The following is a 20,439-nucleotide window of genomic DNA, read 5'->3' on the forward strand; positions in this document are numbered from 1 at the left end:
TTTCCTGAGGGGATTATGGTCTCAATCTCTACTTTCATGTCCTCCTCGATACAGCATGATTTTCATTTTGTACGGTCACATTTAGAGTTAAAATAGACAACAATGCACCGTATGCATTGGGCCGTGGATGCAGTGTGCATGACAGCTGGTACCGTCCAATGGGTGCAGGTCACAGTTGTAAGTGGACGAGCAGTGGACGAACCCCCCCGTCAGACCATGACCCCCCCCCCCCCGAAACTCGATGCTTTAAAATGGCGGCCCTCAAACCAACAGGGTGACGCCACGGTGGGTGAACACTCATTACCAAATGACAATCCAATCCAGCCAATAGTTGTACAGATATTTCAGTCTGGACAAAAGAGGCGATTGGATGTCGAGTGATGATTCCCTTTTCATCCCCATAACCACCGTTTGATGTCACTTGATCTTGGTCAAATGAAGCGTGTTGTATTGGAAGTAGTTTTCCATCATGACGGAGTTTGTGTCGCTCACGTACACAGCGTGACGTCGTCTGACTGAAGCTGAGGCGGTGGCACGGGGGTCACGGTGTCCTCTGCTTATGAACTTAAGAGCATTAGACGTCTTAAAGAGTCCGGTCTCCACCCGAGCAGTCTCCAGCCAGTTAACAGGGATTGATAGTGTGGAAGCGGCGTACAGCACATACGTTCACATCCGCTCTTTCCTCAACTCACTTTAGATTCTCTGCACTGAGGCCAAACAGTTATTTGAACCACATAAAACAACCAAAACAAAAAAGTCCAATACTTCCCTCTGCTCTCATCAACCCATCACCAAAAGAATCAGGACGGGTCGTAGCGTTTGTCTACTTTTATTTATTAATAACATGTTTACTTAATGGATTGACTCTACCACTTCAACACAGTATAAATACAGAAATATATACAACAGTTTAAAAACAATGTGTTTGTTTGTGTGTGTGTGTGTGTGTGTGTGTGTGTGTGTGTGTGTGTGTGTGTGTGCTGCTGTTGTGGAACGAGACCAGCCTAAGTGCATGATTCATGCTCGTGTTATGAACGGTGGACTATATAGATATATACTATATTCTGACTTTATACTAATCACAGGTCTGCCCTGATTAAAGAGCAGCAGCAGCATTAACAGTAAAAGCAACGTGGATAATATTCGCTCTGTAATCTCAAGGCTTTTTGTATGTTTTGCTGAACAGCAGTTTTATTTTATACAGTTCATTATATGGTAGTAGTGAATGTTACGGGAGTGTCCTGTCCTTTTTTTTCCATCATCAATAGAGTTTGACGTCATCACCGGTCCAGCCAGCACAGAGACGGGTAGCGCTCACTCAGCATCTTGCGCAGCTGAGCGCTCTGTGTCTTATCCCTGGTCTCCACAACACACTCCACCTGTAAACACACACACAGTTAGCGCCCGCTGATGTCATTCACACACACACAGCAGAAGTAGGGCAGTAAGTGTGTTGCCAGTTAATTACGCAGCACTTCTCACCTCTTGACACCGCTGGTGAATAAAGCCAATTTGTCAGAGTGGACTGCCGAGGTAATAATGCAGAGCCAGGAGATAATGAGACAACTCTATTTGTCTCCAATTGCAATTTAGCAGTTTCATTAAGTCTTGTTTTTTCAACCCAGATAGGACAGTGTGCAGAGAGAAAACTACTGGTTCAAGAAGATTCATTGCGTTGGAATTCATTAGTCTCCGCTTGTGGCTTTAGGTTTTGTTTCAAAGAAAATAAGGTCTTAGAAGTGAGACGGTGCAACTTTACGCAGTCTCACTTTACATAACACCCTGGTCATTCCAGACCAGTAAAACTGTAGCAGGAACATTCATTTTTCGTTTGTAATAAGAATGAGTTATGTTTTTTTCCCATTAGCAAATTTAATATTTTGCAGTAAAAACCTAATACCAGTAAATAATTAAAATGCTCCAGTACAATGAATATTTCAGTAAGATTTTTTAAAGCGGCAAACTTTGTAAAAAGACTCGATGACTTTATCAATGTGAAATAATTGTATCTATGTTTTCTATTTGGTAACAATGCACCAGCTCAGGGTTTGAGTGGAGGAGGAGGAGGAATGATGTGACAGATTAGTCGCCTACCTTCGCTTTGAAGAGGTCTGACTTTTCACTGTGTCTCCGATGGCAGACGTCCAACAACCTAAGACGGAAAAAGACAGAGAGCAAATTAAAGAAAAAAAAGTGGCATCAAGGGACAATTCAACAGGTTGGACTTGAGCAGCATGAAGAGACAGAACCAAAGAGCCCTTACCTGACGTCCTCTCTGGACAGGACGTCCAGGAGCTTGGCCATGTCTCCCGTCCATTCTCCCAGCTCCACGGAGAACTTACTGACCCGGTCGTCCAGCACCAGGGCTCGGTCGACACACTGCCTCACCAGCTCCAGCTCCATGTTCGCGCTGCTCACCACTACAGCGACCCTGCGGCAGAAACACAGAGGGGGGGGGGGGGGGGGTCTTGCCTCATTTGCAGCCAAACGGATTAACACTGCTGACTGAAGAAACTATGCTTAATCCACAAAAGACAACGTCCCTCCTCTCTGTCCCTTGGCCTCAGGGTTCAGAGATGTTTCCGAATATCCACCCACTTTTTGCCCTTCAGTTCTGGCAGTTGTCCGGCCAGGATGGCAGCCAGTCCCATGGCTCCCTCTGTGTCCACAGTGGAGCGTTCAAACTCCTGGAAACGCAGCATCGCCACCAGAGAGTCCTCCTCGCTGTTCAAGTCCAGTATTCATAAACACAGAAAACACTGTAAGTGTCAGAAGTCCCAATCACACGGTGGCTACCCCTCCAGCGAGTGTGACGAAGCAGTACCTGACAGTGATGACTTTATTTACCAGTGTCTTCGCCAGGTGGAAGGTGTTGACGCCAAGCGAACGCTCCACCAGATCTGAGGACAGACAGGAGATCGACCCGCGCGCACGTTGATAACTCTCCAGGAGGGAAATTAAAAAAAAGGCCTCATCTAACGGGGGACAACGTGCAGATGATGATGTTTGCTCAGTGGGTTGACATGACACGGATCTTACCTCCGTAGAGTTTCTTGTTGGGGTTGCTGTGCATGTCTTTGACCGGGCCGTCCGTTTTCAGAGATTGTAGCAGCAGAGGGAAACCTTCCGGTTCGATTCCCTGTTGAAGAAAGTCCATTATTTTTGACACTCATCTCCTCATTGCAACAAGGAGTCTCACCTCACACATGAATGGTAGTAATATACAAGTCTACAAGCTCAAATCAATAAAGTCAAACACCACTGCATCGACCTACTATGACGAGAATTTGTGGGTTGAGGTGTTTGATGGCGGCGGCGGTGCCGGCCAGGAGACCATACTGTCCCGCCGCAGGCACAACCACTGCGTCCACTTTGGGCACTTGTTCGTAGATTTCCATGCCCACGGTGCCCAGTCCTGCCAGGTACGCTGCACTTTCATCTCTGGACACGAGACAGAGGGAGAAAAGAGCGGAGGAGCAGATGAGGTGAAGGGACTGCAGAGCATCCGGATGGTTTCAAACTTTTTTTCCTCTCTTCAGAAGTCTCACGCCACATTTCTCTCCGTAGCGACCTGACATGAATATTGCTTGTCATGGAGCGGACACTATGATTATGAACCCAGATCAATGTTTCTGGCAGTGCAGGAGCTTACAGGAGGCTTTAAGTACACAAGCATATTCTCAGCTCTGCTGTGTCAGGTGTCAAAAGGTCAACATTAAGCGGGACTGACTCTTCCATATAGAGGTATCCGTTCTCTTTGGCCAGGTGGCGGGCGTGTTTCTGGGAGTCGTGGCCGGTGCTGCCGTAGGAGATGACCATGGCGCCGTAGTCCCTGTAGTTCCTGAGGCGAGGCGAGGAGCAGCACGACGGCATGATGACGAACACCGGGATCTTCAGCTCCACGGCGTGGTGAGCCACGGCCATGGAGAAGTTACAGTCCGTGGCCACGATCACGCCCTTCCTCTGCTGCTCCTGCAGGGACATGAACACGTGCTTGAGGAAACATACGCCAACATCTTTCAAATATTCATGCATTGGAAATATCAATGAATATCTTCAAGCAATCCAAAAGATTTGTGTTGTTTCACTTTGCTTTTCCAAAGTGAAAAAATATAAACTATGCTCCACACATTCACATATTTTTATAAACAGGAATTGACTGAAGTGAGAACTGAATCCTAAAAAGGCTGAACATAGACCACAATATGATTGTTATCCATTTTTTTTAACTTAAATGAGCCAAATAAACAGTTCCAACATGACATCACCGCCACCAAATATCTTAAATATTCATCAACATAAAAGATCAATTAACAGCAGTTTGTGTGTTGTCGTGGCCTTTGTCTTGGGCCAATGCTGTCAGTGACAGCGTTACTCAAAAATGACCCATATGTCCCATAATCCCTGACGCTTCCTGTCACAAAGAGGATCTGCACATGGCTTTACTGAAGGGGATCATCAAGGTGGGGGTAATTTTCCCCCTCTGCGAGCTCACAGTCCGTCACCACTCGGCCTCCTCACTCTCACTTGCTCACAGACAGTTTTCGTGCAAATGGACACATTCTCACGCCCATGTGCATTAAAGCTGCACTTTTGTCACCATGGGTCACCGGTGGTGCGTCTGCACGAACGCATGCATGGGAGAGCTGCTGAGCAACACTCGCTGTGGCAGTGACAGACACGACCGAGGGGATCATCCTCCGCACACACACACACACACACACACACACACACACACACACACACACACACACACACACACACACACACACACACACTCGCTCCAGGTTTACCTGGGTGAGGGAGGTGAGCAGGTACAGCACTCCTCTCTCCTTCACAGAGCCTGTGTAGTGCAGGTGCTCCTTCTTCAGGTAGATCTCCATCCCGTACTGTTTGGACAGTCTGGAGTACTGCACACACAAGAACATGTAGAAGGATAATGTTGATACTGACACACACACACACACACACACACACACACACACAAACTTACAACACATCATCACAATGGGATCGGGATAATTAAACGATGTAAAACCTGAGGGCGGATGTCCTCGCTGCTCGCAAGGCCATTTTCAAAGTGTAACAACTGCGACGCAAGTACAAACAGTCTGGATGAAATCAGATCCAACCACGGTGTCGCCTGTTTGTTCTACACACAGGTTCTAGGGGCAGCTGTTCTCATTGCTGCTGTAATGTTATAGGGGAGGAATGATTGTAAATTCAAAGACAGATCATTTTAGTCTAACCCTGTCCCCGAGCTCTGTCGGCAGCCTCCTTCAATCTCATGGCTCATTTTTATATATATATATATATATATATATATATATATATATATATATATATATATATATATCCTTTTTAATTTTTTTCAAAAATGTCAAAAATTCTTTTTAAGCTTTGTCATCGTGGGGCATTTACCACATGACCACCACAGACTAAAATATACTGAACAAACTGAACATCATATTCTTTCTTGATGATTGCTGATGAGCGTTATGTATTTGCCTGTGTCTGGCATTTGTTTTAAACTTTCCTTCATAAAGTTTTACCGTGAAACAATAAAATCATATGGTCTTTCTCTTCTCTTCAGTTATTTTATCATCCATGACCATCACCTAACTTTGCTTCATTTTCATTAGGATAAAAATATTTCAAACAAACAGATAAATCTCTAAAAATTTCTGTCTGATCCCGTGTCAAAGTCCACATAGAGCTAACAGAGGTCGGAGGTCACCCGGCACTTTCATCTCCACCACATCACTGTATATATTTTGCAGCCATGCTACATGCTAGTGTACCGTGCAGGGTGTCCTCTGTATCCCCGTCTGGATCCTGAAGGCCGCTGCACTGATGTCCTCAAAGCGGAGGTACTGGATGGGAGGTCTGTGGACGATCCGGAACTCGCTGACTCTCCTCGTTTTGGGCGGCTCCATGAGCATGATCTCGGGACTCCCCGTCACCTTGGTGTCACAGACCTTCACGTCCCCGTTGAGAAGCTCCTCCTCACCAAAGTCCTTCAGCCGCTCGGGTTCGATGAGGGTGGATCTGCGGCCCACGGTGCCGTTGCTGACGCGGCCACATTTGTGAGAGTCACCAGGTTGACTGGGGCCCAGACGCAACTCCTCCCTGGGTGATAAACACATATGTTTAGTTTGATTTTCAACTAAAATTGCAATTCAGACACCACCATTAGTGCCATTATGCCCATTTATCTATATCTATTTCCCGAACTCAGCAAAATGAATTGAAACTGACCTCGACCCTGGCATGAAGGCACATGAACGTGCCCACACACACACCGCGCCAATCCTCCACTCAAGACGAATTGATTCACCTTTAGTGTCACGGCGGCTTTGACTCACTGTGACAGATCACATCTATTAGTGAACTTATGATTCATTGGGTCGTTCAGCTTCTCTTTTCCCGGGACACACAGGCGCTAAAAGTGGCCCCACGGCCGGGACAGTGTGATTTATTACAGTTCAGTAGAAGGACATTGTATAAAATCAAAAAGAATCATTCATTTAAAAGACATCGGTCGAGATCAGATTAAACATCAGACTCCTTTTTTGGGGTTGTTTCCCCAACACCGTGGTTAAGCAGGAGCCCTCTCTACGCAGCAGAAATATAGTAATAGGATTACACCGTGTGGAGATTAACCCTGTCACTCAGCCACTAAAGCAGATCACAAATGGTGAACAGCTAAGTTTGAAACTTTGAATACGGTCGCGCAGTGGAGCCCGGCCAGTCGCATTCGGATCTGCAGTATGAGCAAAACGTTTGAAGCTCAGGACAATAGTGAAATCCAGAAAAACAAAAAAAAACAATAAGGAAAGGAAATCTGCAGTAAGCCTGCAGAGAGCTAAAATAAGATCCAAAGGCCACCAGGTGGAGCAGCTTCCCCAAACATCCTCTGATTCTTTTTTCTCAGTGCTTCTCACTCCACAGCACAGTGACCCGCCATAAACAGAACCGCGACCTTTCACCTCCTCCCCTGGCTCCATTGCTGCCCTCCGGCCCACCCGTCAGTCACGCTCGGCCCATCATTCGGCCACAGTTGCTCTTAAACATGACAGAGGATAGAAAAAGAGCCCAGGAGCTCCACCTGTGTTCCGGGCGCTTTGCTTCAAAAGCAGTTCAGAAACCACATGAAAGAGGTAAAAGTGCAACACGGCAGCGAGTATGAAGCTCCAAAAAAGCCTTGTCAAAAGATCGGATGAAGAGCTGAGGCGGTAAAAATGGGTTCTGTCAATTAAATAGAAAAGAAAACGACAGAGCAAAAAGCAAAGAAGGCCTTTCAGCCCACAAGGCTTTCATCATTGCACCATCACAGCCTCTTAATGTCCTTTTAAAGCCTAAACGCCCTGACTGGCTGCTGCGCCGCTTCCTTTTCCGACCGAATCAATGTTCATTTGGGAAAAGAAATTGCCTGCTGGCTGTGGATGACTCCGATTGTTGATGTTGCATCATTGTCGGTGCCGACAGACAGACAGCCTCCTGTCTGTCTGTCTGTCGGGCCCCGGTTAAACAACTTCTTGCATTCATTGTCCGGCTTGTTTTTTTGTTTGTTGTCGTTTCAGATACCGTAAGTAGCACCTAAGGGTTTGCATACCGAGAGCAAAGTCCCTGAATATTGATTTTGTGATCGAAGATGTCGTCCAAAATAGTTTTGATGATAAAAATAATTATAATACATTTTCTCAAAGTGCCACAAGGTAAAAGCATCAGCATAAAAAGACAGATAAAAAGCTAACAGATAAAAAAAAAAACCTAGACAGACAGATAAAAGCTAGCATAATAAAGAATAACAATTCAAAAAATGCTTAAAAAAAAAAGACACATTGCATCCGACAATCATTGTGTTGAATGCAGGCGAAGACCTACACAGAGGAAGAACTGAACAAACCCATTTTTTTTATTTTGCACAAAGCCGAGGCCCAGTGTTGCATTAAAATGATCTTAACAGACACTTCACCGCCTAAATGCAAAGGTAACTTTTGATTTCTCTGGCTTCTCTCTATAAATGTGTCACAATGACCTGGGGAACAAAGACAAGAGCAGGGTGGAGGACCAGGCGAAGGAGCAAGTCTCCCAGGGCATGGAAGGTCGGGAGTAGGTCCAAGAGGAAGCAGTTGCAGATGGGGGGATGGAAGACTCGGGGACCTAGTTGGAACAAGAGACGTTTTGGAGAATGGAAGACAACTGGTTGGTTCTGTTGCTTCCCTTTTGTGATCTAGGTGGGGAATAGGTGGCAGAGGGAGAAACTGAAGATTTGTGTTTGGGAGGGTAGGCTGCAAACACAGTGGGTGTGGAGGAGGAGTGGAAGTTACGGAAGACAGATGCACCGACGCCGTGGAGGTGGAACCCACCTCAGCGGCCACGGCAGAGAGTAAACTTGTCACTACGGGATTGGTCGGGGTATAGGGGAGAGGTCTGTGGGGGCTACATGTTGTGATTTCCCACCTCTGCCAGAAGGGGTCATTCTCCTCGCTGTCTTTAAGTGCAGGTCTGGGTGAGAACAATCGCTCAAGTCGCTCGCCCAGGTACCTCGAGTAGAAAAACTGGGCGGCAAAGTTCATCCTGGTCAAAGAACTGTCCTCCTACGGCCCGACAAGTCTCTGAATCCCTCTCCTGCTCCAGCTGACGCGGTGTGTCCGAGGGATGACAGGACACTAACGGGCGTTTCTCCCACGGTATAACGTCCCCTGGCCCAGCTCCCTCCCATCTCTCCCTGCCCATGGGCTACTTAAGAAGGGATTACCCGGGGACACATGCAGCGTGGCTCGGGAGCATCTCTCCAGTGGCCTGGCCCCGCCCAGAGCTCTATTCCTGGGCCCAGACTGGGATTACTTCCCCTTTCTGTGACGTAGCGCTAATCAGACGGTCTAAGGAGATAGATGTAGACTTAGGGTTTATCTAGGGAGCAGTGATCTGGAGGCTCAACCGCGAGAAGAGTATGGATGGGGGATCAGAAATGAAAGATTGCTGGTTGAAGCAGAGTTGAAAGGCCGGAGGAGCAGGTTTCTGCCCAGATCCGATCTCTGTGTCACCCGAATCTGTGAGGAAAAGACTGCCATGCTCATTTCCCACAGGTGATTTCTTGCTCATCTGTCCGATGTCAGAGCAAGGCTTCCCTGGATACATCTGAACAACACACACTGTGCATGTCATGATACTGTAGAGAGGGACAGGCTGCCAGTCAGATACCGGACAACACTCGGACTGGATGTCCGTCGTGTCCCACAAATCCGAACCGAGGAGCCACAGCGCCGGCAGTGCACGTGCATATTCATAGATAATCCCTTTCGCAGACATCAAACTGCATTGCAGGTAAGTAGGAGTAGAGGGGAGTTAACCGCCTCAATACATCAAGTGAAGTGTCAGTCAGTCCGCTGACTCAGCAGAAATGGACGAGCCGACGTCCAACTGTTTTATTGGTCATATTTTGAATCAGTAACAAGTGCTCCCGTGGCATGAAGCAGCTGGCCAGGTGTGCAGAGGTGACATGGCAAACACGATTTGAACTTTCCCCCCTCGAGTTCTGTTTTTCCATTATTCCATTATGCATGTACCATGAGACTGAATGAAAATGTGGACCGTTATCCCCACTGGTACAATTCTCCCACCCCAGTCCAACGGATGCAGCAGGCTGCAGGTCGTTGTATCTACCAGACAGGCATCGTGTCTGCTGGATATTCTACTCGCGAGTCGTCCTTTTCAGTTGAGCTGCTGATAGTTTGTGTGAAAACGGCAAATCTACAATAGGATTAGGACCGAGTCAAGAGAAACTGGGTCAACGAACGCCTTGTTGTGTGGCTTTGTTCCTTTTGATGGAGAAACAGACCTCACACACACACACACACATCACCCAAATTAGATTCAGCTCGTTAAAAGTTGACAGGAAGCCAGTGTTTGCCAGGGAGCAGACAGGTACGGAGCGCTGAGCCTACTTCCTGGAAACGACGAGGTTCCGTGAGGCCCGCGTTCTGGTGACGGCGAGCGGTAGCCAGGGCGACGGAGGGTCTCCTTCGTCTGCCGTCGTTTGTGAGGACATTTTGGCCGTCGCACAGCTGCAGGCGGGCACCGCACAGAAGGGAACAGGCCGACACTCAGACGGCACAAAGACAAGGAGTGAACAGAAATAGACGAGGAGGTGAGAAGGTGACCCTGCCTCCAGCAGCCTGTTACACCACAGACCAGCGTGACGCCAGTCGACTGGATCCCATGATCCTTTGGCTCTGTGGACATGGTGCTTTGCCATGGTGTATTTGCCATGTGTATTTAACATTCGATTCCTGAGTGGCAGGTCGCGGGGTGAACTTTGACATACATGTACGAAATAACATCATACGTACGTGTATCTTCCGCGGTTCCCCCGAGGACATCCCTGAGGCGGATCGATACGACGTTGAATTTTTGTACGGTATATTCTTGTGTGATTCGTTTTTGTGCCGGTTCACAAAAACAAACCTGTCTAAAAATCTCAAAAGAGGTCGAGAAAATGTAGAGAGCTGAAAACAGGAATACAGAGCACACACGCACACAAAAACAAGCTGTTTAACAAGTTATCTCAATAAAAACAGATTCCAATTCAAGCAGGTTTTTTACAGCTATGTTATGGGATAGATGTTTGTTATGCTCCAGGATGTAAATCTGATTTAACATTGATATCCCCATTTTATTATTCTGCATGTTTTAGTGTAGCACAACACAGTGTTTCTCTCCCGTGTGATGTCTAGTTTATCAAATCCATTCTGACAGTTTGAAATTATTATTCCCTATTTCCGTTGTGTCTCGCAAACTGCCTTTAGTCTCTTCTTCTTCTGCTTTTTTTTTCTAATCTAATTTGTCCATTGATCCCTTCTCTCACTATTCCTCCACTTTTCTTCTCCACTGCTTAACCTGTAGATCTACTTAAGAGACCAGACAAGTGAGCAGAGCACAAGGCTGAAGACAGTCTGGCTTAATGCAGATGATCACGTTCACTATACGCAACAGCCTTGGACGTCTGAGTGTGTGTGTGTGTGTGTGTGTGTGTCTGTGTGTGTGTCACTCAGACGGAGAGAGAGAGGTCAGTGCAGTGGGAATAACAGGAACCAATCGATACCATTATAAAGGGCATTCTCTGCTGCTGGATTGATTGTGATTTGTCAGACTTCCTGCTGAACAGAAACACAGTCGGATTTTTCCCAGAAAAAAATGTATCACGCCAGCCTTCCCCGGGCCTTTTATTATTCTTCATTACTGAAAAATATGCTTTCGAGAAAAAAACAAGCGCTTGTCCGCATCAGTCTAACCTGAAATCCCTTTTCTTTGATGCAGCACGACATTTTCTAACACTTTGTTGTGTGGAAAACAGTGTAGCATTGTACATTGGACACTGAAATCTTATCTCTGAAAAGGGGAAGAGGCTGATTACGTTGTGTTTTTCTTTATAGAGAACGTCGACAACACAAACCCAGTCAGTCTGACTGCAGTGACTCTGAGATCGGAGTCCCCTCCCCAGGACGTCCCTCCCGCCCCTTCCCAGATACTGAGCTTTTTGTTCTGCTTCTAATGTTTTCATTAGGAAACTGGGCGCAACCAAGTCAGGGAGGGAAGGAACAGAGAGCAAGAGAGCGAATACGGAGGAACTTGCGGAGGAGAAGAAACCGTTTGGATTTCCCTCTGGTTGTGACTTGGAAGAGAATTTGAGGGCTCTCCCTCTTTCTTTTTCCTCTATCACATCTCCAGGTTTCCTCACCTCAACATGATCCGCCCCCCCACCTCCTCGATCGGACTCCTCCTCCTCCTGATTGGCTACGCCGCAGCAGGTAAGCGAGACGAGTCGGGTCTGGGGGGCGAAGGAGGGGTCAGAGGTCAGACAGGGAGGGCCACAGGATGCGCAGCTGGGGGAGCGGCAACCAGTGTGTGTGTGTGTGTGTGTGTGTGTGATTTACTTCAAGAGATGATTTATCGATCAGTGCAGAGAAAATACTGCAACATGTCTGATCCACACACGATGTCTTTGTTGCATGGCAAAATATTTTTCATATATTTCACTTCATGTGTGTAGATGAAGCTGAACTGACATCATGGGTGCACACATGTGGGTCTGTGTGTGTGTGTTCAGGGTTTTGCCAGCACATCTGTTACAAATTTGACCGCAGCTCTGGTTATGATCTAATATAGTCAGCATAGTTTCAAACAGTCCCTCTTCCCCTTCGTCTATTATGTTCATCTCCCTGCTGCCGAGCTCCGGTTTCACCTTTGTTTACCAGCGTTATAGTTACTACGATGCAGTGGAAATTCACAAAAATGTTCGCCGATCCTCAAGTGTGATTTACACTGACTTCACTCTGCAAGAATGGCCAACTGCAGGAAGTGTAAACACACACACACACACACACACACACACACACACACACACGAAAAAGCATTTCGCCCCATTTCTTTTCGGAAAGAAAATATCAAGGGTGAATCGGTTCTTGTTCGAAAGACACTCATTTTGAGGATATGACACTCTACTGTTCAAAAAAATTGAATACAAGTGAGGGAGAAAAAAAAGATGAGTTGTAAAGACCCAGTTAACAAGTTCAGATGTTCCCAAACCTGAACTCTTTGCTTGTAAAAGAAACCACGGTTGCAGCTGAAGATGAACAACAAAGCTGTTGAGGAGTTAAAAGGTAAGAGACGAGTTGAAATGTCAGCTACAGGTAAAGGAGAAAAGAAAAAAACAGCAATGAACTGAGGTTTCAGTTGAAGCAGAAGAGCCGAACTCTGAGTGACAGAAGCTTTGAAATCGCTCAGAGCCGTCGAAAATGTCAGTCAGCGTGTGAGGCCTTTCAAATTAATGTTAAAGTTGAAGCCCGGGAGAAAGCCGAAGTCTGTGTGTGTGTGTGTGTGTGTGTGTGTGTGTGTGTGTGTGTGTGTGTGTGTGTGTGCGTGTGTGTGTGTGTGCACGTTAAGCAACTGAACTAAATGCCGATTATCTGTCAGATGACGCAGTTGAAGTGTAAGGGCTCCTCTGCTATTGCAGATAGGAGTGGTTATTTTCCCACTTTAAATTCGAGCGGGGAGATGTGTCTCACATACATCTAAGTACAGGATTTCATTCCTAATCAACCATGTGTAAAAAAATTGTTTTCAAAGTTCACGTCAGTCGGTCAATTGGACAATTACTACGATAAATGTCAAACCACTATTTCTTTCAAGATTGAAGATATTGACTTTGGCTCCTGAGGACGGACAACAGCAAAACATTTCATAAATCTGAACACTTCAAATAATTTCTATGTGCTGTGCATGCTTCTGTGCAGTGCATAAGCATCGTTTTGTCGACCACCAAAAGTCAAAGCCAACTCAAACAGGGACAGAGGCCTCGCCGCTGTGAGGGAAACACAAACTGGAGATAATACAACGTCTCGGCCACTCACACCGTCTTTCATAACAATAAGAGCTCCGGCAGAATCCGGGGGGGGGGGGGGGGGGGGGGGGCGACACATTCACCATGAACATCACCAGCGTGTAAACCCTCCGTTGCTCGGGTTCCCACTCCTGAGGAGCAGGCTGCGTCGTGTGCGTGCACTAATCACACAAACACACTGTCGACGGAAGCACAGCTGCGGTTTTGGGAGGAATTTTAGAAACCGTTTTACACTGATCTAGAAACCAGCAGCAGCAGCAGCAGCAGCAACATCACGGTTGCTGTGCAGGACATGTTCACGTCAGACTTCCGATCATTCTTCTGCAGCTGTCGCACCAAAGCAGGACGACCTCGACCAGGTCTTCATTTTGAATTTGACAAAACGCTGAAATATGAATCACTGAGGACACACAATCTGCTTTGGGAGGAACACCGGATTACATTACTGCACCTTTTCATTCATCGCTCCCTGTTTCTTGGCCTGTGTCCTGCATGTGCTGAGGCTGGCTCCCCTCCAGCCTGCGTAATGGAGCCTGCAAAGCGTTTTCCATGGGACATCTTTGTCAAATCAAGGCGGCCTGATGCTCAGGCACGGCTGCACATGTGAGGACAGTGCGCAGAATGAAATATGGGAATCATCTCGGCCTGGTTCTGCTGCTTATTGCGACGGGGAACAAATGGGTCGGGGGTGGACTTAACGACTCATTCAGTTGAATATTGTTTACAGCAGATTCGTCTTACAGGCGTCAAAGAAATATAAATGTAAATGTTAAATGTCCATTAATGAAAGCAATAATAAAAAACATTCTTCACCTTTACTTTTGCTTCATGTCAGATGTATTCATGGCGAAGATAAGAGCTGCGAACCTGAACGAATCTCAGTCGGTGTTCACGTGACAGCAGACTGAACGTCTGGTGTTTTCCCGGTCTAAAAGGAATATTTCCATAAGGCGATGTGAAGCTGTGTTTTCCAGCAGGAAGAGCAAAAAAACCCTGGAGAGGACAAACTGAGTAATGCAGAGGAATTAGATCGTAGGAAAAGCTCAAACACAGAAAACTTAGACGTTCATCTTGGTCGTTGTGCAAAAGGGGGTGCACGGTTTAACTTCAAGGACAGGACGCAGTTTGGGCGTTTGGAGTTTCACACATGTTACCAGCCTACTGACGGTTGGCTACAAAAGAAAACTTCAAGGTGAGACGGAGCTCCTCGCTATTATTTTCTTTTTCCAGCGGGAGACAGATAAAATCAACTCTGCACAGGCAACTTAATGTTCAGTAACAGCAACAACACACCGCAATAACAAGACTCCGAAGGTAATATCCAGCTCGCCACCAGCATTCAGAGAGGGAATGAGAAGTTTGCTCAATTATAAAGTCATAAAGGGGGTTTGGCCCGCGGCCTCTGAGAAGGTGATGGGAAATGGAAGCCAGAGTCCTTGCCAGGAGAATGCAGGCCTCGCCTCAAATGAGTCGGCTTCAAAGGGAAACAGATAATTGGAAACATAACTGTGGGGAGGAGGGGGGGGGGGGGGACAATGCATGTGCTCCTCTCCAGCCGGCTCCACATCAGAGAGGCAGATCACTCGCCTGCTATAAAACGTGAAAGATGTTACTTAGGTCGAGAAAAATAAAACTCATTTAATGATAATTTGAGTTGAGCAAAAAGGCGCAAAAGTTTGTCGCAGTTTTTGTTTCTTTTTATAGCTGAAAATAGATTGTTTGCATCAGACGTCTTCTCTACATCCACTCTCTGATATCTGTGTTGATTCCGTTTTCAGGTCCCGAGCCTGACCTGCGGCCCCGGGCGGTGCGTTCAAGTGCCTGTCAGGAGCACATGAACCTTCACAACCGGCTGGATGTGGTGGAGAAGGTGCTGTTTCTGAACCAACCTCACGCTCAAGTGCTTTGAAACCACCATGATTCAGGATGCTGTTGTTTTTTTCGTTGCTGGTGTGAGACTTATCATTAGTTGCCTTTTCTCCATTTGAGGCTGCCAAGCAAAAAAAATATCTAGCATTTGAAGGACTAGATGCTAACAAGGAAGCCACCCGGTCTCCTTTATTGTGCTTCTGAGCCTCTCAACTTTTCCCAAATCACCGGTCGACCATACCTTTACAAGCTGTTTTGGGCAACTCTAATATTCAGAAGAATACGTGATTGTATTATTCACGAGTGATGACTCTATTATTCATGCTACAACTTACTACAACCGTAAAGATATGTCTGCTGTCTCCTACAGAAAGTGGAGGACACCGTGGAGAAGTTGGAGGTTGAGATTGCTGCTCTTCTCGGTTCTATAGAAGACCCAAAGTGGAGCCCCCTGTTGGACAACGCAGGAAAAACAGCGGTGGACATCCTGGACGAACCGGGCCCGTGGGGGCCGGTCCTAAATTAACCCCACATTGAACTTGGATGTGTTGAATTTGTTTCCATGACCTTATGCAAACATTTTTTTAATACATTGTGTGGATGATTATACAGAATCTGTAAATCAAAATGAAGTTTTGATCCAAAATGAGGAGGCAGTTCATTGCACAAAGCCAAGCTTCTCTGCATTATGTGTATACTATACAAATCCTTTGACAGCTTCATCTCTTTCCCAGCGTTAGACTCTGACCCCCTGCAGTCAATAGTGGTGCAGCCAATGTTTACAATGTCATTCAAAGTGAAGAGTCCACTTTGGACATTCTCTGCTCAGTCACCCCGGCTCTCCACCGCCCTCCACTGTTCACTGATGAACTTTGTATCGGCGGCGTGAAAATGACAAAGACAACAGATGTAAAATGACTGGAAGGAGTTTTATTTCTTTATCAAAGCAGTTAAAGCAGCATGTTTTAAACACAGAGCAATTTCAGTTGGTACAGTAACAAGGCTTTCCCTGTGGAAAAAAAATAAATCCTACAGCACATTAACATTATGCAAAATAGGATCACAAGGAGGAAAAGAGTGGTATAAATCACATTTTCTTCTTGATTTTTTCTTTTCTTTCAACAGGGCACTGAGTTTCAAACTGTATCCACAGAGGTAAGACATCTACAGTATGGAACGCATTGAGAGCATCGATCATAGGAGACATGCTGTTGCCGGCCAAACACTAGCACAATGCCATTTTTTTTTTTTGGGAAACACCTAACAGCATCCAGGACAATAACACACAAAGAAACGTGTCGGAAGGGTTCGCGAGCACGGTCCTATCAGGAATGATCACTGATATCAAAGAACAAATGCCAAAATAGTATTGTAACTCAGAGAAAAGCTGCACTTAAATGAACTGTCAAGAGTGAGTTTTTACCCATTTACAAATGATTAACATATAGTTACACATCCACCTCAAGCCAATGTTGATTCTGATGGTGTGCAGTCTTAGAAATAACTGAGATTCCTCTTGCACAAATGGAGACATTCAGTGTTTGAATAATGCAGCAAATGTCTGTGTCGGGGTGAAGTGAAAAAGCCTGCCCCAGTTCCAAATGTCTTCTTCCTTTGCCGCACAAACATGGACGCAACACTTAACCCACGACAAGAGCATCACACACAGCTGCTGACCTCAATCTAACTCAAACAGCAAGGCCACGCGCCCGTACACTCCAGCAGAGCGTTAAGACGCCCTACAGGAGGCCGAGGGGTACTGCATATCACCTAGAAATATCATGCCGTCCAACGAACACTGGGATTATAGGATTTTATACAGTTTTAAAGTTCACAAAACTCACTGTCCAGCGACAGGTCAGTTTTGGACCGTGTCAATAATCCGGCGAGTATCGAGGTATGCTAATACCAAAAGCTTGTGCATGCACAAATCAGCCAGTAAGGCTTAAAGCTCAAGGCCTTGGCAAAAAACAGGCTTATACTGTTAAGGTACATGCAAAAGAAAAAAGAAAAGAAAAAAGCGCGCAGGGCTTGACAGTATTAAACTCATCGTACATTTTGGCAAACTTGGAAGGTGCCACTTTTAAAATAAGATTCTTAACCTAATCATCATAGTTAATAGAAATAGTTCAACATTTTGGGAAGTAGACTTATTTGCTTTCTTTCCGAGGGTGAGATGAGACGATTGGTACAGCTAATGCTAACAACGTAACGGTTTTACGGTTAAGTGACTATCACAGGTCACAAACTACCATTGGACAAATTAAAAATTCTAAACAATTACTTGTCACCTGGTGCACTTTACTAAAATATAAATTAAAGAAGAAAAGAAAAAAACAACGTTACTTGTCACTTTGAGTTTTGATTTTACGCTGCTTTAGCAGCTAGCTTAACGTTAGCAGCTAGCTTAACGTTAGCCCCTGGTGATTTCCTGAATGTTGGTACACCAGTGGCTAACGTTAGCAAGCACACAGAGAAAAACACCACCAAACACCTTTGGAGAGTTAATGGATTGGCCACCGATAGTTAGGATAATACAGAAGAGGATATATCTTTGGACTTTGACGCCATGTTAAACTGTCGTGTTTCGACTTGAGGCTAAATGCCTTGCTAACGTACCGCTCTGTCAACTGCCTGATGGGCCCTCCATCAAATACCTTTTAGCCACTACGGTGCTAAGGTATAACTATTTAGCTGTTAGCTAGTTTTTAAATCATTAATTTAATTGTCTTTGGCCAGTATTTCACTTTACCGGCCCTCATATTTAACACTTAATCCCGATACGATAAAGAGGCCTCGCTGTCCCCTGAGAGTCTCCTGAGCGTCCAGACTGGCCCTCTGCAAAGTTCAGTCTCTCCATCCACCGCAACACTTCGGCTCAAAGCTGAACCTGCTGTACCTCATTTTAAAACATGTCCACAGAAATGTATAATTTGTCGGTTTTCGAGGAAATTGCGACGTAACCGTGAGTTGACGGACAGGACTTTTTGCAACCAATCAGAACTTCTGTGCAGCACATCTGGAGACGTACTGCTCAGAGCTCGAGAACAGAGAACATGAATAAATTGTCACTTTTATATTACTTTTGGGAAATGGATTCAACAAATACGTTCAAATGTAAATTCATGAGCTGTAGAGGGGCGGGTAAGTGGAGCCTTGCATCCTCTCGGCTCCAGCTCTGCTCTCCAAGTGGTGGTAGCCATCTTCTCATTTCATTCTTTCAAAGATAGCGAAATAGGCGCACATCCCAAAACTATTGCTTTGAGGTCGCCCCCTTACCTGAATTATAAACTTTATATAATCTCAATATGATTGTATAAATTATAGTATTATTATTTCTTTTTTCACTTGCAGAAGGAACGCTGACTTAATGTTTGACTGGGAAAAAGGAGACATACATTCACACACTTTGAGTTCCTTAGAAATGGTTATGCAAATGGTAGAAAAGCTTTGGCATATTTTGCCTACAAGTTGTGCCTGCACACTTGGAAAGAAGAGAGGAATGAAGCAGTGTGAAGCCTCACACAGCTCTTCCTTTAGTTTTATATGTCGAGTTCGCAGTCCCACATAAAACTGTGGCGAGTTTAATTACCTACACTGAATGCTATTTACATGGTTTTCATTTTATTAGGCCTCAGGGTTTTAAGGTGGACCTTTGCTACATATTCCCAGATGGTTACACTGAGATTGATGGTGCCACCTTAAATGTTACACTATTACGATGACAAGTAATAGACTATCTCATCCATACAATTTGAAGTACCAACAGGACGCAGCTACACATTTAGGTACGGCCCCAAAATAAACTCTAGAGGGAGATGATCTTTACACTAACCAAGCACTTAAACGGATGATGATGATATCAAGTGAAACAAACAGAGCTTTCTAATTAATTATTACAGGATGTGACTGTTGCTTATTTGTATTTATTCCCCAGAGCAAAGTTTCTGAATGCTCTTTGAATAAGAGCACGGTGCAGGGCTAAAACACTAGATATTGATAACCATTACAGACACAGTGACAAGCAAAACCTTTCATTCTGATTGCTGCACTAAATTCCCATAAATTACAATATCCTGTCATCCTAAAAAAAAAAAGCTTTGAAAAATAATAGTTTGCTAATGCTTTAAGAGGAATACCAAACTAGCATTCTTACCCATAGTCCATGGCTACAACGTTATCAACAAATACTGATTATCATCAACAGGCACCACTTTAAACAGGTTTACAACATGAAACCAGCCACACTGTCCTGGCCGACTGTAAAACAGACCCGAACACTTCCTGTAAAAGTGTCTAAGAAAGGTGTTGCAACAGGAGGAAGGCGCTCCAGGAGAATAAGGAAAAACTATTTTTCCGAATTAGGGCACACGTTACATGAAAAGGGCCGAGGGCAGAAGACACAGGCAATAAAAAATAAGCTTGAGTGCCTGCGTGTGCTAAATAATTCAGTCGTCTCCATCAGATTTTGAACAGGAAAGGCTGAGAGGGGCGACGTCTCCACCAAAACCACCTACCCCACTAAAACCGTGCACTGCTATTGCTCGGGATGTCATCATGCCTGTGGAGCTCTCTGCTTCTGAAGAACACCTCCTAGTAAGTGATACCTTATTTGTCATGCTATACTGTAACATTGCATAGAAGTTAGAGCTTACTCTAGGGCGGGGAGGATACAGTAGGCGGGGACTCTCTGGAAATCTGCTTCATTCATGCCTTACCGGAAGGATGCTACAGGGGGAAAGAAAAGATAAGGGAAATGGTGGGAGCCATTTTAGGTCCTGCTGTGCTTCAAGTTGCCCTGCTGTGTGTTTCCTCTACTCCTAGCTACAATAGAGGAGAGCGGTGAGAACGTATCTACGAGTATGGCACAAACGCGTCAGCCTGCAATCGTCAGTCACTGTGAGGCGATGTGGTGCTAGCAGCTGCCGGGGGAGGAGCAGACGGAGCCGCACATGCTCAGCTTGGAGGAGGACTCGGGCTCGGGCTCGGGCTCGGGCTCAGGTTCAGGTTCTGGCTCGGGTGCGTCGTCATCGGTGGCCCCGGCTTCGGCCTCTCTGTCCCCATCTCCACTGGCATCATCACCCCCGGCTTCTGACTGGCCCTCATCCTGGCGCCTTTTCAACCTGAGAGCGATGGGCAAACGGACATGAAAAGGCGCGCAA

At 45.8% G+C, this 20,439-nt stretch overlaps 3 protein-coding genes across 5 annotated transcripts in view; 1 reads left to right on the forward strand and 2 right to left on the reverse strand.

The window, feature by feature from the left end:
* Positions 1 to 836: 836 nt before the first annotated feature.
* On the reverse strand, positions 837 to 8,961 carry LOC118283785 (L-threo-3-hydroxyaspartate ammonia-lyase). The gene is made up of 11 exons (XM_035606137.2): positions 8,467 to 8,961; positions 5,802 to 6,129; positions 4,794 to 4,910; positions 3,731 to 3,972; positions 3,276 to 3,441; positions 3,040 to 3,139; positions 2,825 to 2,900; positions 2,599 to 2,724; positions 2,264 to 2,431; positions 2,095 to 2,152; positions 837 to 1,379 (listed from the first exon to the last, which is right to left on the reverse strand). The coding sequence occupies exons 1-11, from the start codon at positions 8,580 to 8,582 to the stop codon at positions 1,281 to 1,283; spliced, it is 1,596 nt and encodes a 531-aa protein (XP_035462030.2). The 5' UTR covers positions 8,583 to 8,961; the 3' UTR covers positions 837 to 1,280.
* A 2,553-nt stretch (positions 8,962 to 11,514) lies between these two features.
* LOC118283620 (placenta-specific protein 9) lies at positions 11,515 to 16,195 on the forward strand. The gene is made up of 3 exons (XM_035605837.2): positions 11,515 to 11,816; positions 15,187 to 15,278; positions 15,648 to 16,195. The coding sequence occupies exons 1-3, from the start codon at positions 11,753 to 11,755 to the stop codon at positions 15,801 to 15,803; spliced, it is 312 nt and encodes a 103-aa protein (XP_035461730.1). The 5' UTR covers positions 11,515 to 11,752; the 3' UTR covers positions 15,804 to 16,195.
* LOC118283617 (serine/threonine-protein kinase 32C-like) overlaps positions 16,188 to 20,439 on the reverse strand; it is a 64,135-nt gene continuing 59,883 nt past the window's right edge. For all 3 annotated transcript variants that reach the window (XM_047334931.1, XM_035605827.2, XM_047334932.1), the window contains one exon: positions 16,188 to 20,400. In XM_047334931.1, the coding sequence (XP_047190887.1) occupies positions 20,193 to 20,400 (208 nt within the window). In that variant the 3' untranslated portion in view covers positions 16,188 to 20,192. The remainder of the gene's footprint in view (positions 20,401 to 20,439) is intronic.

This window comes from Scophthalmus maximus, chromosome 10 (genome assembly GCF_022379125.1).
Source record: "Scophthalmus maximus strain ysfricsl-2021 chromosome 10, ASM2237912v1, whole genome shotgun sequence".
In the NCBI taxonomy this organism is placed as follows: Eukaryota; Metazoa; Chordata; class Actinopteri; order Pleuronectiformes; family Scophthalmidae; genus Scophthalmus; species Scophthalmus maximus.